The 15,037-nt window shown below is 33.5% G+C and overlaps 2 protein-coding genes across 2 annotated transcripts; one reads left to right on the top strand and one right to left on the bottom strand.

Moving 5' to 3' along the window:
* The first annotated feature begins 3,261 nt into the window (after nt 1-3,261).
* On the top strand, nt 3,262-8,259 carry LOC25489042 (uncharacterized). Its single transcript, XM_013604444.3, has 3 exons — nt 3,262-3,774; nt 5,284-5,436; nt 7,863-8,259. Exons 1-3 carry the CDS (start codon nt 3,511-3,513, stop codon nt 7,926-7,928), a joined length of 483 nt encoding a protein of 160 aa, XP_013459898.1. The 5' UTR covers nt 3,262-3,510; the 3' UTR covers nt 7,929-8,259.
* A 1,252-nt stretch (nt 8,260-9,511) lies between these two features.
* Nucleotides 9,512-14,213, bottom strand: LOC25489041 (grpE protein homolog 2, mitochondrial). The gene is made up of 6 exons (XM_013604443.3): nt 13,942-14,213; nt 12,972-13,155; nt 12,672-12,871; nt 12,411-12,578; nt 10,479-10,607; nt 9,512-10,016 (listed from the first exon to the last, which is right to left on the bottom strand). The coding sequence occupies exons 1-6, from the start codon at nt 14,071-14,073 to the stop codon at nt 9,927-9,929; spliced, it is 903 nt and encodes a 300-aa protein (XP_013459897.1). The 5' UTR covers nt 14,074-14,213; the 3' UTR covers nt 9,512-9,926.
* Nucleotides 14,214-15,037: the final 824 nt, after the last annotated feature.

Genomic DNA, 15,037 nt, shown 5'->3' with positions numbered 1-15,037 from the left:
GGGACAGATTAGGGATACCCAACTCTAGAATGTCTTTGAATTAACTATTGTTCTCGCTTTCTCCTTCTTACATTAGGAGGGTGATTGTTTGCTTGTTCTTTGTTTTGTTTTTGTACTTTTGTATCCGGTTCAGGCCGCTCCTGGCAGCATTTATTGATTGGTAGCTTTATCAAAAAAAAAAAAAAAAATACTTGTTGAGAAAATCAATTAGCAAACTTATAAAGTTATAAACAAGTTATCTCAAACATTAATTAGCACAGAACATAAGAATCTCTTATGTAAAAACTTATTCTACACACAAACATAAGAATCGGTTAACAAAATCTTAGTAGAAAGATCAAATAAAGTTTTAATATAAAAATTCATACCATCAACAAAAGATAACTTCACAATTAAAAAGCAGTGATAAATAATTGTTCCAATCTTCACGAATCGAGCAAAGCAGATCCTCAAATCAAAGTAAATTCAAGACTTTAATAATGTCGATATTGAAAAACGACAAGAAAATCAAGATAATCGAGTAAATAGAAAATTACCACTACTCTTTCACGGCGAAAATGTTGACTAATGTTTATATAATTATAAAAACGTCATAACTTTTATTTATTTTTACAAAAAATCCTAAAATGTGTACAATGATCTATCAAAATGGGCCAACATATGGGCCAAGTGTATTAGCTACAATGAATAAATACCCCTTACCTATACTTTACCTTTGTACATATAACTATTTCTTGCTTGGTTTGGTTTCTTGTATGCTATATTTCAGGGGGAACTATGCCAACATCATCAACCTGGGTTGACATCATCATCAAAAAGGGGGAGAAATAAGTTGCCCTTATAGTGTAACTTTTTGTTTTGATGATGTTTTTTAGGTTGCTAGTTTTATTGATAATGTTTATTAACTAGGTTATTTTGATAATGCTTATATAATGTTATTTATAGCCTAGAAAATGTTAAAGCACCTAGCAATCATTGCCTCATTGTGTCATATGGTTCTTAGATGTCAAGTGTGACCTTTTGTTCCTCTTTGGGTGGCGAAACTTTTTTTCAAGATGCTTGATTCAATTCACATTTGCTTGATTTGTTCAATCATTCTTTCTGCCTTTGTTTCTTGTGATTCATGTAGTTTGATTCAATTCACGATCCTTTGAATCGTATCATATGCGAATCGAATCAAAATACCTTGATTCATAATATTATTTTCTTTTGGACTTGTTTTTTGAGGTGTTGATTCGATTCACAAATATTTGAATCTATCAACCTTCATCTGGGAGATTTTGATTTGATTCAAGCTTTGTTTGATGGGTATCAATTTTCATACATCCAGATTGTCTATTTCTATATGTCTGTCTGAATCGAATCAGACTTTTGGTGATTCGAATCATACATTGTTTTTGTGAAATTTTTTACACTTGTCACTCATTTCTATATATAGCTTTATCCCCACAACGCCCAAAAATATTGAATCAATTGCAACTATCTCTCTTAAGTGTTCAAACTTCTCTTTCCACTAGTTCTTTAGATTAAACACTTTTTAAGAATCTTTGTGATCTTAGAGTCATATATTGCTAGAGTGATATAGGCATCGTATATTGGTTTCATTCAAGGAACTTGATTGGGAATCGAGGGTTCAAAGAGAATAGAGTAATTACATTCAACCTCCAAGGGGATTGGGGGTTCTTTTTAATTTTCCTCAGTTCAAGGGGATACAAGCTCCAGACATAGCAAAGAAGAGTTCAAGATGTAGAGCTTTAAGGATTGTATATGAGTTTAAGGATTCGAAAACTTGGATAATCACCAATTTCAAGAGCTACTTGATGATTGGTGGTTGTGGTTGCGTAGGAATTGAGAATTAGGGTAATTGAGGGAATTCTTGTAATCACAGCATTGTAATCAAATTTCAACAATAGTGGAAGTCCTTGATAGAGATGTATTATATCAAGAAGAGTACAAATACTCAACTTTTTTATTTTCTAAAAAAAAAGTTGTAAAACCTATTTTCACTAAATTTTAACGTAAAAAATAAAAAATGATAATATCAAATAATGAATTTCATCATAAAATACTTGCAACAAAGTAAAGTTGCATTACTTAACTTTAGCATCAAAATAATAAGGTTTAATTACATAAATGGTCCCTTAACTTATTTTTATTTTCGATTTGGTCCCTCAAGTACACCGCGTTAGTCAAATTGATCTCTGTCGGTTAACTTTAACTCCAAATGTATTAGGTGGATCAATATTGTAGGTGGTCCACCATATACCTTATTAATTTTTTAATTCCAGCCATTTGATCTATTTTTCAAAAAGGGAATGGTTAGAATATAGAGATGATGAAAAGAAAAAAATTATGTGGTGATGGTGCACTATTAGATACAATGGACCTGCAATCAAGTGGTTAAAATCACATTATACATATTATACATTAAAAAATTAACGGCGAAGACAAACTTCACAACGGAGGTGTACATGAGGGACCAAACGGAAATTTTTTAGAGTTAAGGACCAAATCGAAAACAACAAATAAGTTAAGGGATCATTTATGTAATTAAGCCAAATAATAATGAATATTGTTTTGCATCAGTATCAAAACAACTAAAAAGTGCAACATCAGAATTTGTAACTCGTTAGTTTTAATTTTCAATATAAAGAATGTCTTTTGTCAATTTTGAAAATTAGACTTAATCTACGACCAAATTTTTTATATTCTCCTTCTTTTCAATGAAAATAAAAATAAAAATGTTGGTATTATTGGATAAGTGAGTTTATTGGGATTGAATTTAGTTGGGGAATTAGTCACTTTTGTCCCTGAATTGGAAATGAGTAGTCATTTTAGTCCTTGAATGTAGATAAATTTCAAAACAGTCCCTGAATGTAGACTATATTGGTCAATTTCATGGATTAAAGTAACTAACAGAGTCCACATTCAAGGACTAAATTGACTAACGAAGTCCGCATTCAGGGACTAAATTAACTAACAGAGTCTACATTCAAGGACTATTTTACAATTTATCTGTATTCAGGGACTAAAGTGACGACTTCTTTTATATTCAAAGACTAAAGTGACTAATCTCCTAATTTTACTCCATTCCAGTTATTTTCTGAGTTTTTTCATTTTTTAAACCACACTCACTCAATTACCCCAATACAATCCACTTTTTTGTGGTTTTTAAAATGGGTTTGATTGGTTTTCCGGATTGAGCCAACTAATATACACCCCTAGTCATTTTAAAACTAAAATTTGGACAAGTCTCTCGTATTTTATCTTTCATCTCTTTTCTTTTTCTCCCTTCTGCTTTAGTCCATCGATCATGAAGGGACCTTGACTTGACTTGAATAAATTGACGACACTGATTCACTCTTGTTGAACAAGGAACATTTTACTTGTCGCTTTCTCACTTGTACTTCTTTGTTGTCGTGTCAAACTCACAAACAGAGAGACATATAGAAAGTGAAGACGCTACAATTTTGTTGTTCTGTTCCATTCAATTTCACCGACAACAACACAATGGAGACAGTGGGTTCTACGAGGTTGGGTAGAGCATCTTCACGCTACGGTGCACCTGCAGTGTTCAATGGTCCTGTTCGTAAATGGGAGAAGAAATGGGTTCATGTTTCACCTTCTTCGTTTAACAACAACAAGAAAAATAATAAGGATAATAGTAACGAGAAATCTCGTTTACTTCTTCGTCGTTGGACTCCGGTTGCGAATTCTTCTTCTGCTGAGGATGTTTCTGATGAGCCACCTAGAAGGAAGTTTCGTTATACTCCTGTATGTTATTGCCTTTTTTTTTGTTCTGTGAAAAATGAAGTGAATATTTAGGGTTTAGGGTTTTATTTTGGGGTTAAAAAGTTTGATTTTTTCTTCTGATGTGTTTGTTGGCGTCAATTTTTTTGTTGGGTTTGTGGAATTCAAGAGAAACAATGATTTTTATGTGAACAAGAGTTTTTGGGTTGTTGGGTTGGATTGGATTGTATTGCAATGTATGCATGTAGGTTGAATTGGGATTTGTGGCACGTAGTCTAAAAAGCACAGATACTTCTTGGATTAGGCGTGTCTATGTGTTGTATATGTATAGTGTCCGTCACGACACCAATACACATGATTACATTAAATTTTATGTCATTTTCTCAAATTAGACATGTCCTGGTGTCTGTGTCTATGTATGTGTCTGTGCTTCATAGCTCATAGTACACCATGAACTTCGATATTTCTGCAAAATGCAGGAAAATGCGGTTGTGATATCGCTTTGAACTGCAGTCACAATTGCAGTTCCGTGAGCACAATTTAGAATTATGTTTGGTTTCAATTTTTTATGGAGAAAATTGATTCTAGAGGTGGAGAATTGATTTTAACATGCTTGGATGTTCTCAAGTAGAATTGATTTTAACTTAGAGCTAGGATTTGTAGCTTTTGACTCCAAACGTGATTTTTACACTCAAATTTATTTTTTGTGGTGGCTGGGATTCGAACCCCAGACCTTGCATAAATTATGCATTGTCCTTACCAACTGAGCTAAGCTCACAGGGACTACACTCAAATTTATTATTCATCTCACTTTTAACTAAAACCAATTCATTAAAAATCAATTTTTGTCCTTGCAGAACTAAACACATAAACTGGTTGAGACACATAAACTGGTTTCTGAGGTTTGAGTTTGTGTCTGTTATATCATCTATATATATCCCTCATTGAAATTTTCTCCGTGCCTCTTTAGTGGGATAAGGCTTGGTTGTTGTTGTTATCTCTTTCTTTAATTTTTTTGGTTATTACACGACGTTGTTTGGGTCTTCAATTCATTCGAGTGGAGATTTTGATTTACCATTAAATTTTTCATGTTTTTTTTGGTAGAAAGAGCTATGATCTATGATAGAACAGTTATGACATTGTTTGACTCGGTAACCCAGCTTGGTTGTTGACTTGTTGTTGGGTAGAAACGGGGTTATATCCTATGTAACACTGACACTTTAGATTGAAGGCATATCTAGTGTCTAGTATGTGTACATGTCAGTGTTGTGACAGGTGTTCGTGTCTGTGTTAGTGATTCATAGGTCATGTGACATTATTTCGTATGGTTTTGTATGTGGGTGGATCGGGTTAACAACTACAGGTTTCTTTACTTGGAGTTGTGAAAAGAATTCACAATCAAGACAATTTGTTGAAAAACTATGTCGTGCATTGTCTTATCAATTACATCTCCTTTGGTGTGTTACGGTTTAAGTTAAACAACTGTTTTTTATTATAACTGAGATTGATCATCAATGCCATGACATGATACAGATTGCTGCGCTAGAAGAACAGAAAAAGGGGGCTGTGGAAAAGGTTGAACATGAATCTACAATTGAGAGTGACCAAGTGACAGCTAGACAGACAAATGTGAATCATGAGGTGCATGGGAAGCTGAATATGAATGAAGTTTCAGAGGACACAAAGGTAAAGTAACGTGATTTTTTCATTTCTAGTTTGGATGGTTTTGAACATTTATCTGATTTCAATTTTTAGACTTTGAAAGTGGGAACAAGACTTTATGCCCTTCACGTTTAATCTTTGCCTCATGAGTACTTGTAAAACGGTGAGGTACACTTACTGGGTACATATCCGGTACGCCGTATGGTACTTGTCGGTACTCCATTTTTTCTCATTATTCCATTGCAAGTGAAATTCGTGGCTTTCTCATATATTAATATAGGAGAATGCTAACCACTTATTATTTGTGTCTTGAGTTTTTTTGTTGTCATAACCAAAAACAGTTTTTAACTTTTAAATCTTATATTGCGATGTTTTATTGTGAACTGAAAAATATTATAAAAGTACGTATCACATACCCAGTACCGTACCTGTACCTATGCATCCCTGTTTCAAACTGTTTTATTGTGAACTGAACATTATTATATAAATTTACTCATGCTTTCTTATTGATGTACTTGTATCTTGATTTATTTTAATAGTACATATCGCATACCCTGTACCGTACCCATACCTATGCATCCCTGTTTCAAACTGATCTTAAATTCTACTTTTTTTTACAACCGTTGAATATTCTATCAAAATATAAATGGATGTTTGATGCTTGTGTAAATTAACATTTTACTGCTATCGATTTTCAAGAGGATGAAGCGGTCATAATATTGTATTGTATCATAGAAAGTACTGCTGGAAAAATATGACACCTACTAAGACGATGCTTTTTACAGTGCCACATGTTACCATCCATTGGCATTCAATTTTGCATATCCAATTAAATATCAAATGTCAATCCCAGCGAATATATTTGTGTCGTTTTAAATTTTTAACACCGCAATATAAGTTAATTTCTGTGTTGCTAGGCCTCTGGTCTGGCTATCAGTTTGTATTAGATTATGATCTTCTCTGCAAACATGTCTGATGTGTCGTTTTAAATTTTTAACACCGCAATATAAGTTAATTTCTGTGTTGCTAGGCCTCTGGTCTGGCTATCAGTTTGTATTAGATTATGATCTTCTCTGCAAACATGTCTGATGTGGCCGCTCCTGTAATACGTGATTTTTCCACATTTTATGAATTATAAATTAGTCTATAGTATTTCATGCATGCTAAATGCAAGGGTTGTGCTATGATCTTCTGATTTCTTCTTAAGTTAACATTGAGCATTGATTATTGATGTTCATGCATTATACCTCAACACCATGTAAGAACTAAGAACTGCTATGATTTGTGCCTAAGACGTAAGAACTTAGAAATGGTTAGGAAATCAATTTTCCAATTCAGTATATGTATACATTGACTCTTTTGTAATCTGCTTTAGATTTAAAATTTAGGATGTAAGAGGAGGATTGTGTTGGACAATTAAAAGAGACAAACAATATAATTATGATGTGATGATAGTGAACACTTACAAAGCAGTTCAGTTTGGGATAAAAAGTAAGCAATATGGTTTAGTCAGAGTTGTCAACTAGGTAGTCAATTGTGGGAAATAGTGCCGCGATCGCGATGGTGCAGAGCTGCTATTGGCTGCCACTGTAGGACCAGTTGTGTCACGTATTACAGGAGCGGCCACATCAGACATGTTTGCAAAGAAGACAGCATGTTGGTGTTGCACCGCCGCAGTGCATCTCGTACGCGATAGTGATAATCGTGTGTAAAACCATATTTTGGCTTAAAAGTTGAGACGTTTGAGTGGTATGCTGGGTATTTTGCAAGCAAGCCCTACTTCTATGGTCTTCTCTGTGAATGCATAGACCAATCATTTCCCTTTGTCTTTTTCTCCAGTGTTATGTTTTTTATTCTCATTTTTCTACTCAGTTTTTCTTCCTCGTTTTTTTTTGTTTCCCTGTGTTTTGCTTATTTCTCTCGCACGCTTTGTTTTAATATTTTTCTATTTTTCCGTTTGCTAGTTATGAATATTTCACAAGTTTAGTTATTTGTTTAATTTTATATCAACTGTGTGTTTATAGTATTAGTCATGAATTGTCCAAAAAAAAAAAATAATCAAATGGCGGCTATCCCATTATCCCACTTTTGGGTTCGCTGCTCCACGCAATTATCTGGGATTGACTACCTAGGTTGTCAACTAGCAGCTACACTGGCGCTATAGTGAAGCAGAATTTTAAAGAACTGTTTTGCGTTACCCATTTAGTATGAAGTGTTGTCAATTAGCAGCTATAGTACTGCCCTGTAGCGGCGTTTTAACAAACCATTATTTTCCGTAATCCGCAATTGACTACATTGCTCATTTCATGTGAACTATTTTTCATCTTCGGTTCAATTTCCTACCTGAACCGAGCCATGAACAGTTCAAAGGAAAAAGCTGTTTCTTTTGTTGGCTTACATAATAATGATCAATAATAACACTGGCTTACAAATATGTATTGGTGTTGCAGGACTCGAACATGAATGAGTTGGATCTTGGTTTCGACTTCCAAGGGAACAATGGTGAAAACAGCTAGAAGTGATGATCATTTAGAAGAAAAATATCCAGTGGGTGGTCCATGAACTAAGAGTCTTTGAAATCATAATATCAGTTGGGATCCTATATTTACATAGATGTAGTTAATTAGTCAGTCAGAATCTTGTATATAGTCAGTACTTAGTACTACTTATCTAGTGCCAGAAGCGTCAGAAACTAGTGTTGATCATCATAGTTGCATTATGTGACATGATTTGAGGCTGTTTAGTACCTGTAGTGTAGACAGTAGTAGTATATGTAAATATAAAATCTTAATATGCTTTTCACTACTCATGGTATCACTTATATTTGCATCTTTTCTGGTTTTGGAATATGAAAGCTAAGAAAAAATATAGCTTTTTTTTTTCTTTCAAGGGGAGCTTTTGTTTTTAACTAAGTCGTTGAGCTTGACAGTTAAAGACCAAACCAGTTTAGTACAAGCATTAGTTAAACTTATATTATGATTGAATTCTTGATTACTAGGATAGGGTCACTTCTTCCTTAATAAAAGAGTGGCTGGGTTTTTTTACTTATTTGGATTATTAAAAATCAGCTTAATTTGGGATTAGCCCTATTTCTTCTAAAAAATAGTCAGTTTAATCATTAGTAAACTTTATGTGCTTCTCACCGTTGCCATTTGATTGTAATTAAGGATGACTCCAGAATTTACTCAGTATACCCTTATTTTTATTTTACTTTTCACCCCTTTTTTTAAAAAAAAATAAAATAAAATTAGAGTGAGGGGATAGTATCTCAAGGGAAATTTAATTTAATTTTTTTTTTTTTTGTGGTGGCCGGGGTTTGTATTGTCTATACTAACTGAGCTAAGCTCACGAGGACTATTTCAACAGAATTTACATTTACATTCCTTAAACTCGGAATCTCTGAAGTCCATGTACGGTCTTTTAATCATCATTATCAAACTCTTTGACTCATTACTCCAATATTTGCGATTTACTTCTGTCTTTATTGAATTGATGAAAAATAAAAACCATAAATTCAAAATTATTTTTCCTATTTTTAGTAATACCGTAAATATGAGCTCAATAAAAGCAACACGTTCAACGTCACTATAGGTGGTCATTTACCTATACAAAAAGGCAGAATTGATCAATAAAAAACAATTGGTTGTGTTTTATCCCTCACCCTTGTTTACACAAACCCTTACACCAAATATCACTAAATTGTGTTCTCTAAAAACATGCTTCCAGACAATTTGTACAGTCCAGATGTGCACTTCCAAAAACTTGAAACATATTTTGGTAGTAATGAGGAGAAATCATACACTACCCTGTCTGGTAGAAATCTCCAACAAGCTAACCTGGACATTACCCCTTTAAAATGATATAAATCAATCAAAATAACAACCAAGGATACTCTTCTCAACAATTTCACTAACATCCACTCTTATTGAGTGAAATCTATGTTGAATCCCATCATTTTATGTATAACCCATTTTCAAAATGTTAGTCGCACAATGATTTTAATCAATAAGAGAGTGTGTTAGAAAGATAATGTTCCTAGTTCTTCTCGGGTAACATATAAAAAAGTAAATATAGAAATGAAAGGTCAAGACTCAAGAGCCACACCAAATAAATTAAATTAGAAAATAAAAACAGTTGCATCCTCTCAAGACTTAACTTCAAATCTTACAAGGACTGATCGATCTTTGCTCTTACAAATTATGATTTCCTAAAAAGAAAGGGACAAAACTAAACTAGAGAGCTCCTGAACTTAATGTGGGGTATGTAGAAAAGCCACTACAATAGAGTCAACTATAATGAAACAGTAAGTAGCATGAATACAACCAAAATCTCATGGAATCAAATCCATATACTCTTGTTATTATTATTAAAAAATAACTCCAGAAATATAAGAGAAGACATCAGCCCTTTCCGCATTTGACAAATTACAGCTCTGCAAACGAGAACTAGAGTGTGAACTGCATAAAAAGCCATTGGAAAATATCCAATTACTCAAGAATTTCTTTATGCCATAATCATTCATCTGTTTTGTTATCTTCCTCCACTTCATGTGTAACCCCAACTTCTGCTGGACGAAGTACACGATCATAGAGCATATATCCTGCCTGCAAATATAACCAAAGTATTCCTTTTTATTTACACACGTCGTGTTCAGATTGATGGTATGAGATGGAGAAATATCATGAATGGAATGAAATGACAAATAGTAGCACTTTTTTATGTTCATAAATTAACCATAAAATAAGACCAAAAGTGTGATTGACCGGGGTTCGAAACCCGGCACCTCCACTTGTGTGAGTTTATAATGGCTTTGCCATTTCGTCTACCAACCAAAAAAAAAAAAATATTTATATTTTTTCTTATTAGGTGCCCAATTTTCAGTTCCTGCAAAGAGGGACTAAAAGCATGTAGTTTTGTACTTTAGGAACTAAAGGTATGTTGTTTTGTAATTTGTATTGAAAGGGATTGACCATATAGAAACATAGTTTTGAAGGTCAAAGCAAATTTTAAAATCAGAAAAGAAAAAATGAATGACAGTACAAAGAACAAAATATCATGCAACGTACCTTGAGAACAACTCCAACAGTGCCTGGAGGCTTGGAAGCATCGGGTATTTGGAAGATGGCATTATGCCTGTTTGGATCAAATGGTTCATTTGTAGGATCATATTTTTCAACACCGTGCTTTTTAAGTACCTGTAAGCAGCAGATGTTAATCGTGAATAATGGGATTGAACACTGGCATTATCCATTGAAACACATTACTTAAGAAAAAAGCAATGCAATGCAACCAGTCTACTCTCCTAAGCATGGATATCAATTTACTAGATTGTTGTTATTTACAATTTTTTTTTGCTTAACAATGCAGTCAATTCAATTGATTCTATATTTTTCAATCTACATTCCTACAGGTAATTTTAATAACTTGCATATTTGTGGTCTACTCGTAATGGTTTGTAATTAGATGTCCTCGTGAGCTTAGCTCAGTTGGTATGGACAATGCATAAAATATGCAAGGTCTGGGGTTTGAACCCCGGCCCACCAAAAAAAAAAGGTTTGTAATTAGATATACGAGCTTATCTTAGGTTTTCATGTATTGTATTTGTCGAAAGATATTTGGGAAGTATCAATCAATCTACTGACATTATGATTCTATTCCCAAAATCTGTAGGATGATTAATAGGAAACATGATGGGTGGCAACATTGGAGCTTTCTGCCAGCAAAATCAAGGGCAAGCTGGATGAACATTCAAGCAAGCTAGACAATTTGCAATCTGCAATCAACAAGATTGCTGACATTATCTCAAGGTTTGGCATTCAAGAACCAGAAAGTAATGCCAAGGTGACAGACACTTAGTAAGAAACCGGAACAGGGAAAGATACAAATTTATTGTTTAATGCAAGGGGGTCGCATGGAGAAATTGATGTACCACAGTAAATCAACAACTGTATCTGTAACAACTAGGAATATTGATTCAGCTGCAGAAAACAACAACAACCAAGCCATATCCCACTAAGTGGGGTTTCAGCAGCAGGAAAAGAAATTGCTCTACAGCCCCCTAAGTTTTGCTTAAAAGCCCCTAGATTTATTGAAGCATAACTTCCACTCGCAAAAACCCTATAGGGAGATACGGTTCATCGACCTTTTTTCCATCGGATTCTATCTCCTGATCAGTCTTTCTCTATTACAACCATGAGGACAAGGTTGTTGAGAGGATGAGTGTAATGTTAGGATTAAGAATAAAGGGTTGTTTTTTAGGATTGGAGCTAAGAAGTTAATGCTAGGTGGTTGAAAAGAATTGTTATTTTGGTTATTCTTAGAAGTCTTTTTTAAATAGCCCTCAAGGCTAGAGGAGAAAGATAGTATTTGAAAAATATGTTTCGTGACTAGAGAATAGAATGAAAGTGTGAAAGGACGGTGCTCATTTGGGGTAGCCTTGAGTGCAAGGTTATCATCTTCATTGTAAACCTTTCGTATCTTCTCTTGCAATCCTATCATACCAATATATTGGTAGTAAGAAAAAGATATTCAAATAATTCTTCTTTTCTCAATTTTGTTGATCAACCTTTATTCTAGCTAGAATTATTCTGCAGTTTATTCATTTCTGCCCAGTTTTGGGAATTCTTTCCATATACCAAAAGAAAGGTTCCTAACAAAACACTTTCTCTTAAATAGAATGATCACATCAATAAATTATCAAAGCATATTGCTATGTTCATGGATGCATGAGACAATCAAACGCAACTTGCAATTTCCTAGTTTTCTTTTATTCTCTTCTTAACTTCTAAAGACGAAAAGAAAAACACAATCAAACCTTCAGAATCCACTTATTTTTCTATCGTTAAACTAGAAAACCATATAAATGTGGAAAAATGTAATGGAAGGTGAACACGAAACAAAAATAAAATTGATCACACAAATGGCTCTGAAAAGAATGGACATAGATTAGTTTTGAACCTAACAACTAAAGATCTATAGCACAAAGTAGAACAGTCTACCTCTGCAAGTTGTTTCTCAGTCATTTCAACACCTTCCAGAAGTGTTTTCAGGAGTGGTGCGGCTTGATCAGATTCTTTAGGTGATTCAATTTTTGAAAAACTGTCCTTTACAACTGAAGAAGCTCTTCCCAAATTGTCAGCAACATCAAGTAAACTCTTGGCAAAACTCTACATTCACATTAGAAACACTGAGCAAAGAGTCGAAAACGAGCAAGATTTATACCCCGCGATTTAAAACAAATAAAAAGTCAAAATATAGACCTGTATAGCAAATTTTTTTGAACTCTCCGCATTGCGATTAGTCCTGTCCATGACATTCTCCATCTCCGCGTAGGTGCGCAAAACTTTATCTTGCATTTTCTCCACTTCTTTGTGCTTCAACTTCAAAAGTGCTTCCTTCTCAGTAACAAGCTTTATTAATTCATCTCTGGATAGATCACATTCAATCTCTACATCGGAATCTGAATAAAAAAATAAACACATTTCAGTTTAAAAACTCCACACTTTCTGTTGTCTTTTGTCAGATTGACATCGAAAACAAGATTCTGAATAGACACTAACCAGATTCACTGCTTTGACCTTCACGTTTATCTTCTTCATTCTGATCAACTACCTTGGCTTTTTCGCTTGTTTTTGCAGGGTCATCACTTGAAGATTCAGGTGAGGCCGAGGAAGAAAATCCAAATCTTGGAGTCAAGGATGAACTTATTGGAGAATACAACAAATTGGCTTGAATCGGAATAAGCTGAAACATTAGAAATCACACATAGTACTTAAATGAGAATTTCACAATGCATAACTAAAACCAAAATTACTCAGACAAATAATCGAGGGGCAATACACAATCTAGGAATAAAGTGATTAAAAAGCAACAATAAATTTATACTTCTTTTTTTTTTTTGGTAAATCAAGGTATCCTGTGGACAACAGCAGAGTCCCTCATGTTATTGGGATCCATTTAAGAGGTTGACATCTCACAAGTCCTAGCTCAATTGGCAAATGCCGAAATTCCTAGGTTGGACGCCGTGACCCGGAATCCCCTATTTGTGTGTGTGTCTGTGTGTGAGTTTTCAAGTGGTTATTGTCATTGCGGCTATCTACCAGCAAAAAAAACGAGGCTTACATCTCACAGCGTATGTTTTTTATACTCATCGTCCAGGATCGAACTACGCCAACCAAATAGTTAAGTAAACCTAATATCTACTACTTGTGCCACATCAACAATAAATTTAAACTTAGTTCAATAATTCATAGCCAAAACATCAAAAAAATAGATAAAGGGAATTTATGGTACAACACTTTTAGACTTAATTCAACAATTCATACCCAAAACATCAAAAAACAAAAATTATAAGTTAGGCTGCAAAAAATTTAAACTTAATTCAATAATTCATAGCCAGAATTTGACAAAATAGAAAAGGAAAATTTAGGGTTTTAGGTTATTTCACTAAACCCTAAAACCCTAATAAAACCCTACAGCACAAAATTACGAAAAATTAATTTTTTTTATTCAGAATTACGAGGGAGATACCTTATTGGGCAATTGATGAGGAAAGGTACTGAATTGATGGAAGAAATTGGTGGAAAGAGGTTGTGGCTTATGCGAAGCAGAGAGAAGCGTGAAGGTTCTGGAAGCTCGAGAAAGTACCCTATAAACGGACATGGCTGAAGAAGAAGAAATTGGAAGGAAAATTAGGGTTGGAATTGGGATTGGAGAGGGAAAGGGTTTATGAAATAGAGGAAAATGTTATGAACGGAGAGAAAGTGAAGGGAAAATAAATGATGGAAAATTTGCTTGGAAAGAAAGAAAGAGAAAACTGTATCGGGTCGGGTTAAGAGTCGGTGTGCAAGTGTTTGTGGTTGGAAAAAATTAGAAACGACAATTTTTTTTTTTTTTTTTTTTTTTTTTTTGTGTTGTGGGTTTAATAGGGTTTTTAAACCTTGGAGAATTCTAGAAGAAACCCCCAATTTAGTTTTTGAATTTATAAGGTGTTTTTTTTAAAAAGAATTTATAGGGTGTTCTTAAATAGATTTCTTACTTTATGAATAGTTTAAAAAGTCTTTTATTCTATCGAATTTTATTTGTATTAATCGTTTAAAGAATATGCTAAAGCCTAAAGATTAATATGATGGCAACTAGATAAATTTATGGACCAAATTGATATTAAGCTGTTAAAATATAGAAACTTTAAAATTGAAGATATTCAAAATCTACAAATTATAATTGGTCAGTATGTGTCTCTTATATTTCAAATTTGTTTTATGTTGTCTCAAACAAGATTTAGCATTTAGTTCTTCACAGGAAAATATTTAATAATTTTTAGTGGTGCAACTCATCATTTTTAGTTGGAAAACTATTAAAATATTACTCAATAATTAATAAATATACAATTTTTTTTAACAAGCAATGTCATAGATGTGTGTTCATCCTACTTGTGTGCTTCAAAGGTTCTCAAACAGATTAGATAAATGGATGTGAAAACTTCATACCAATAACATGGTAGCTTATAAAATGATATTTCATCACAAGTGTATATATGAGTATTGTCATAATAGACCTCTTTTTTAGAAAGTCAATTTTAGCAACATATACATTCTCTCTTGGCCTAACATCCTTTATACTAGTA

The sequence above is a fragment of the Medicago truncatula genome, chromosome 3 (genome assembly GCF_003473485.1).
Source record: "Medicago truncatula cultivar Jemalong A17 chromosome 3, MtrunA17r5.0-ANR, whole genome shotgun sequence".
NCBI classification, from domain to species: Eukaryota; Viridiplantae; Streptophyta; class Magnoliopsida; order Fabales; family Fabaceae; genus Medicago; species Medicago truncatula.
The sequence above is the reverse complement of the archived record's forward strand: the minus strand, read 5'-3'. Positions and strand labels throughout refer to the sequence as shown.

Excerpts from the sequence above, each read along its gene's own strand:
- LOC25489041 (XM_013604443.3), bottom strand. The coding sequence starts at position 14,073 with ATGTCCGTTTATAGGGTACTTTCTCGAGCTTCCAGAACCTTCACGCTT. Across the intron at positions 13,156-13,941 it reads CTCATCAATTGCCCAATAAG|CTTATTCCGATTCAAGCCAA; the intron begins GTATCTCCCTCG and ends CTAATGTTTCAG. Across the intron at positions 10,608-12,410 it reads CTGAGAAACAACTTGCAGAG|GTACTTAAAAAGCACGGTGT; the intron begins GTAGACTGTTCT and ends TGCTGCTTACAG.
- LOC25489042 (XM_013604444.3), top strand. The coding sequence starts at position 3,511 with ATGGAGACAGTGGGTTCTACGAGGTTGGGTAGAGCATCTTCACGCTAC. Across the intron at positions 3,775-5,283 it reads GGAAGTTTCGTTATACTCCT|ATTGCTGCGCTAGAAGAACA; the intron begins GTATGTTATTGC and ends GACATGATACAG. Across the intron at positions 5,437-7,862 it reads AAGTTTCAGAGGACACAAAG|GACTCGAACATGAATGAGTT; the intron begins GTAAAGTAACGT and ends TTGGTGTTGCAG.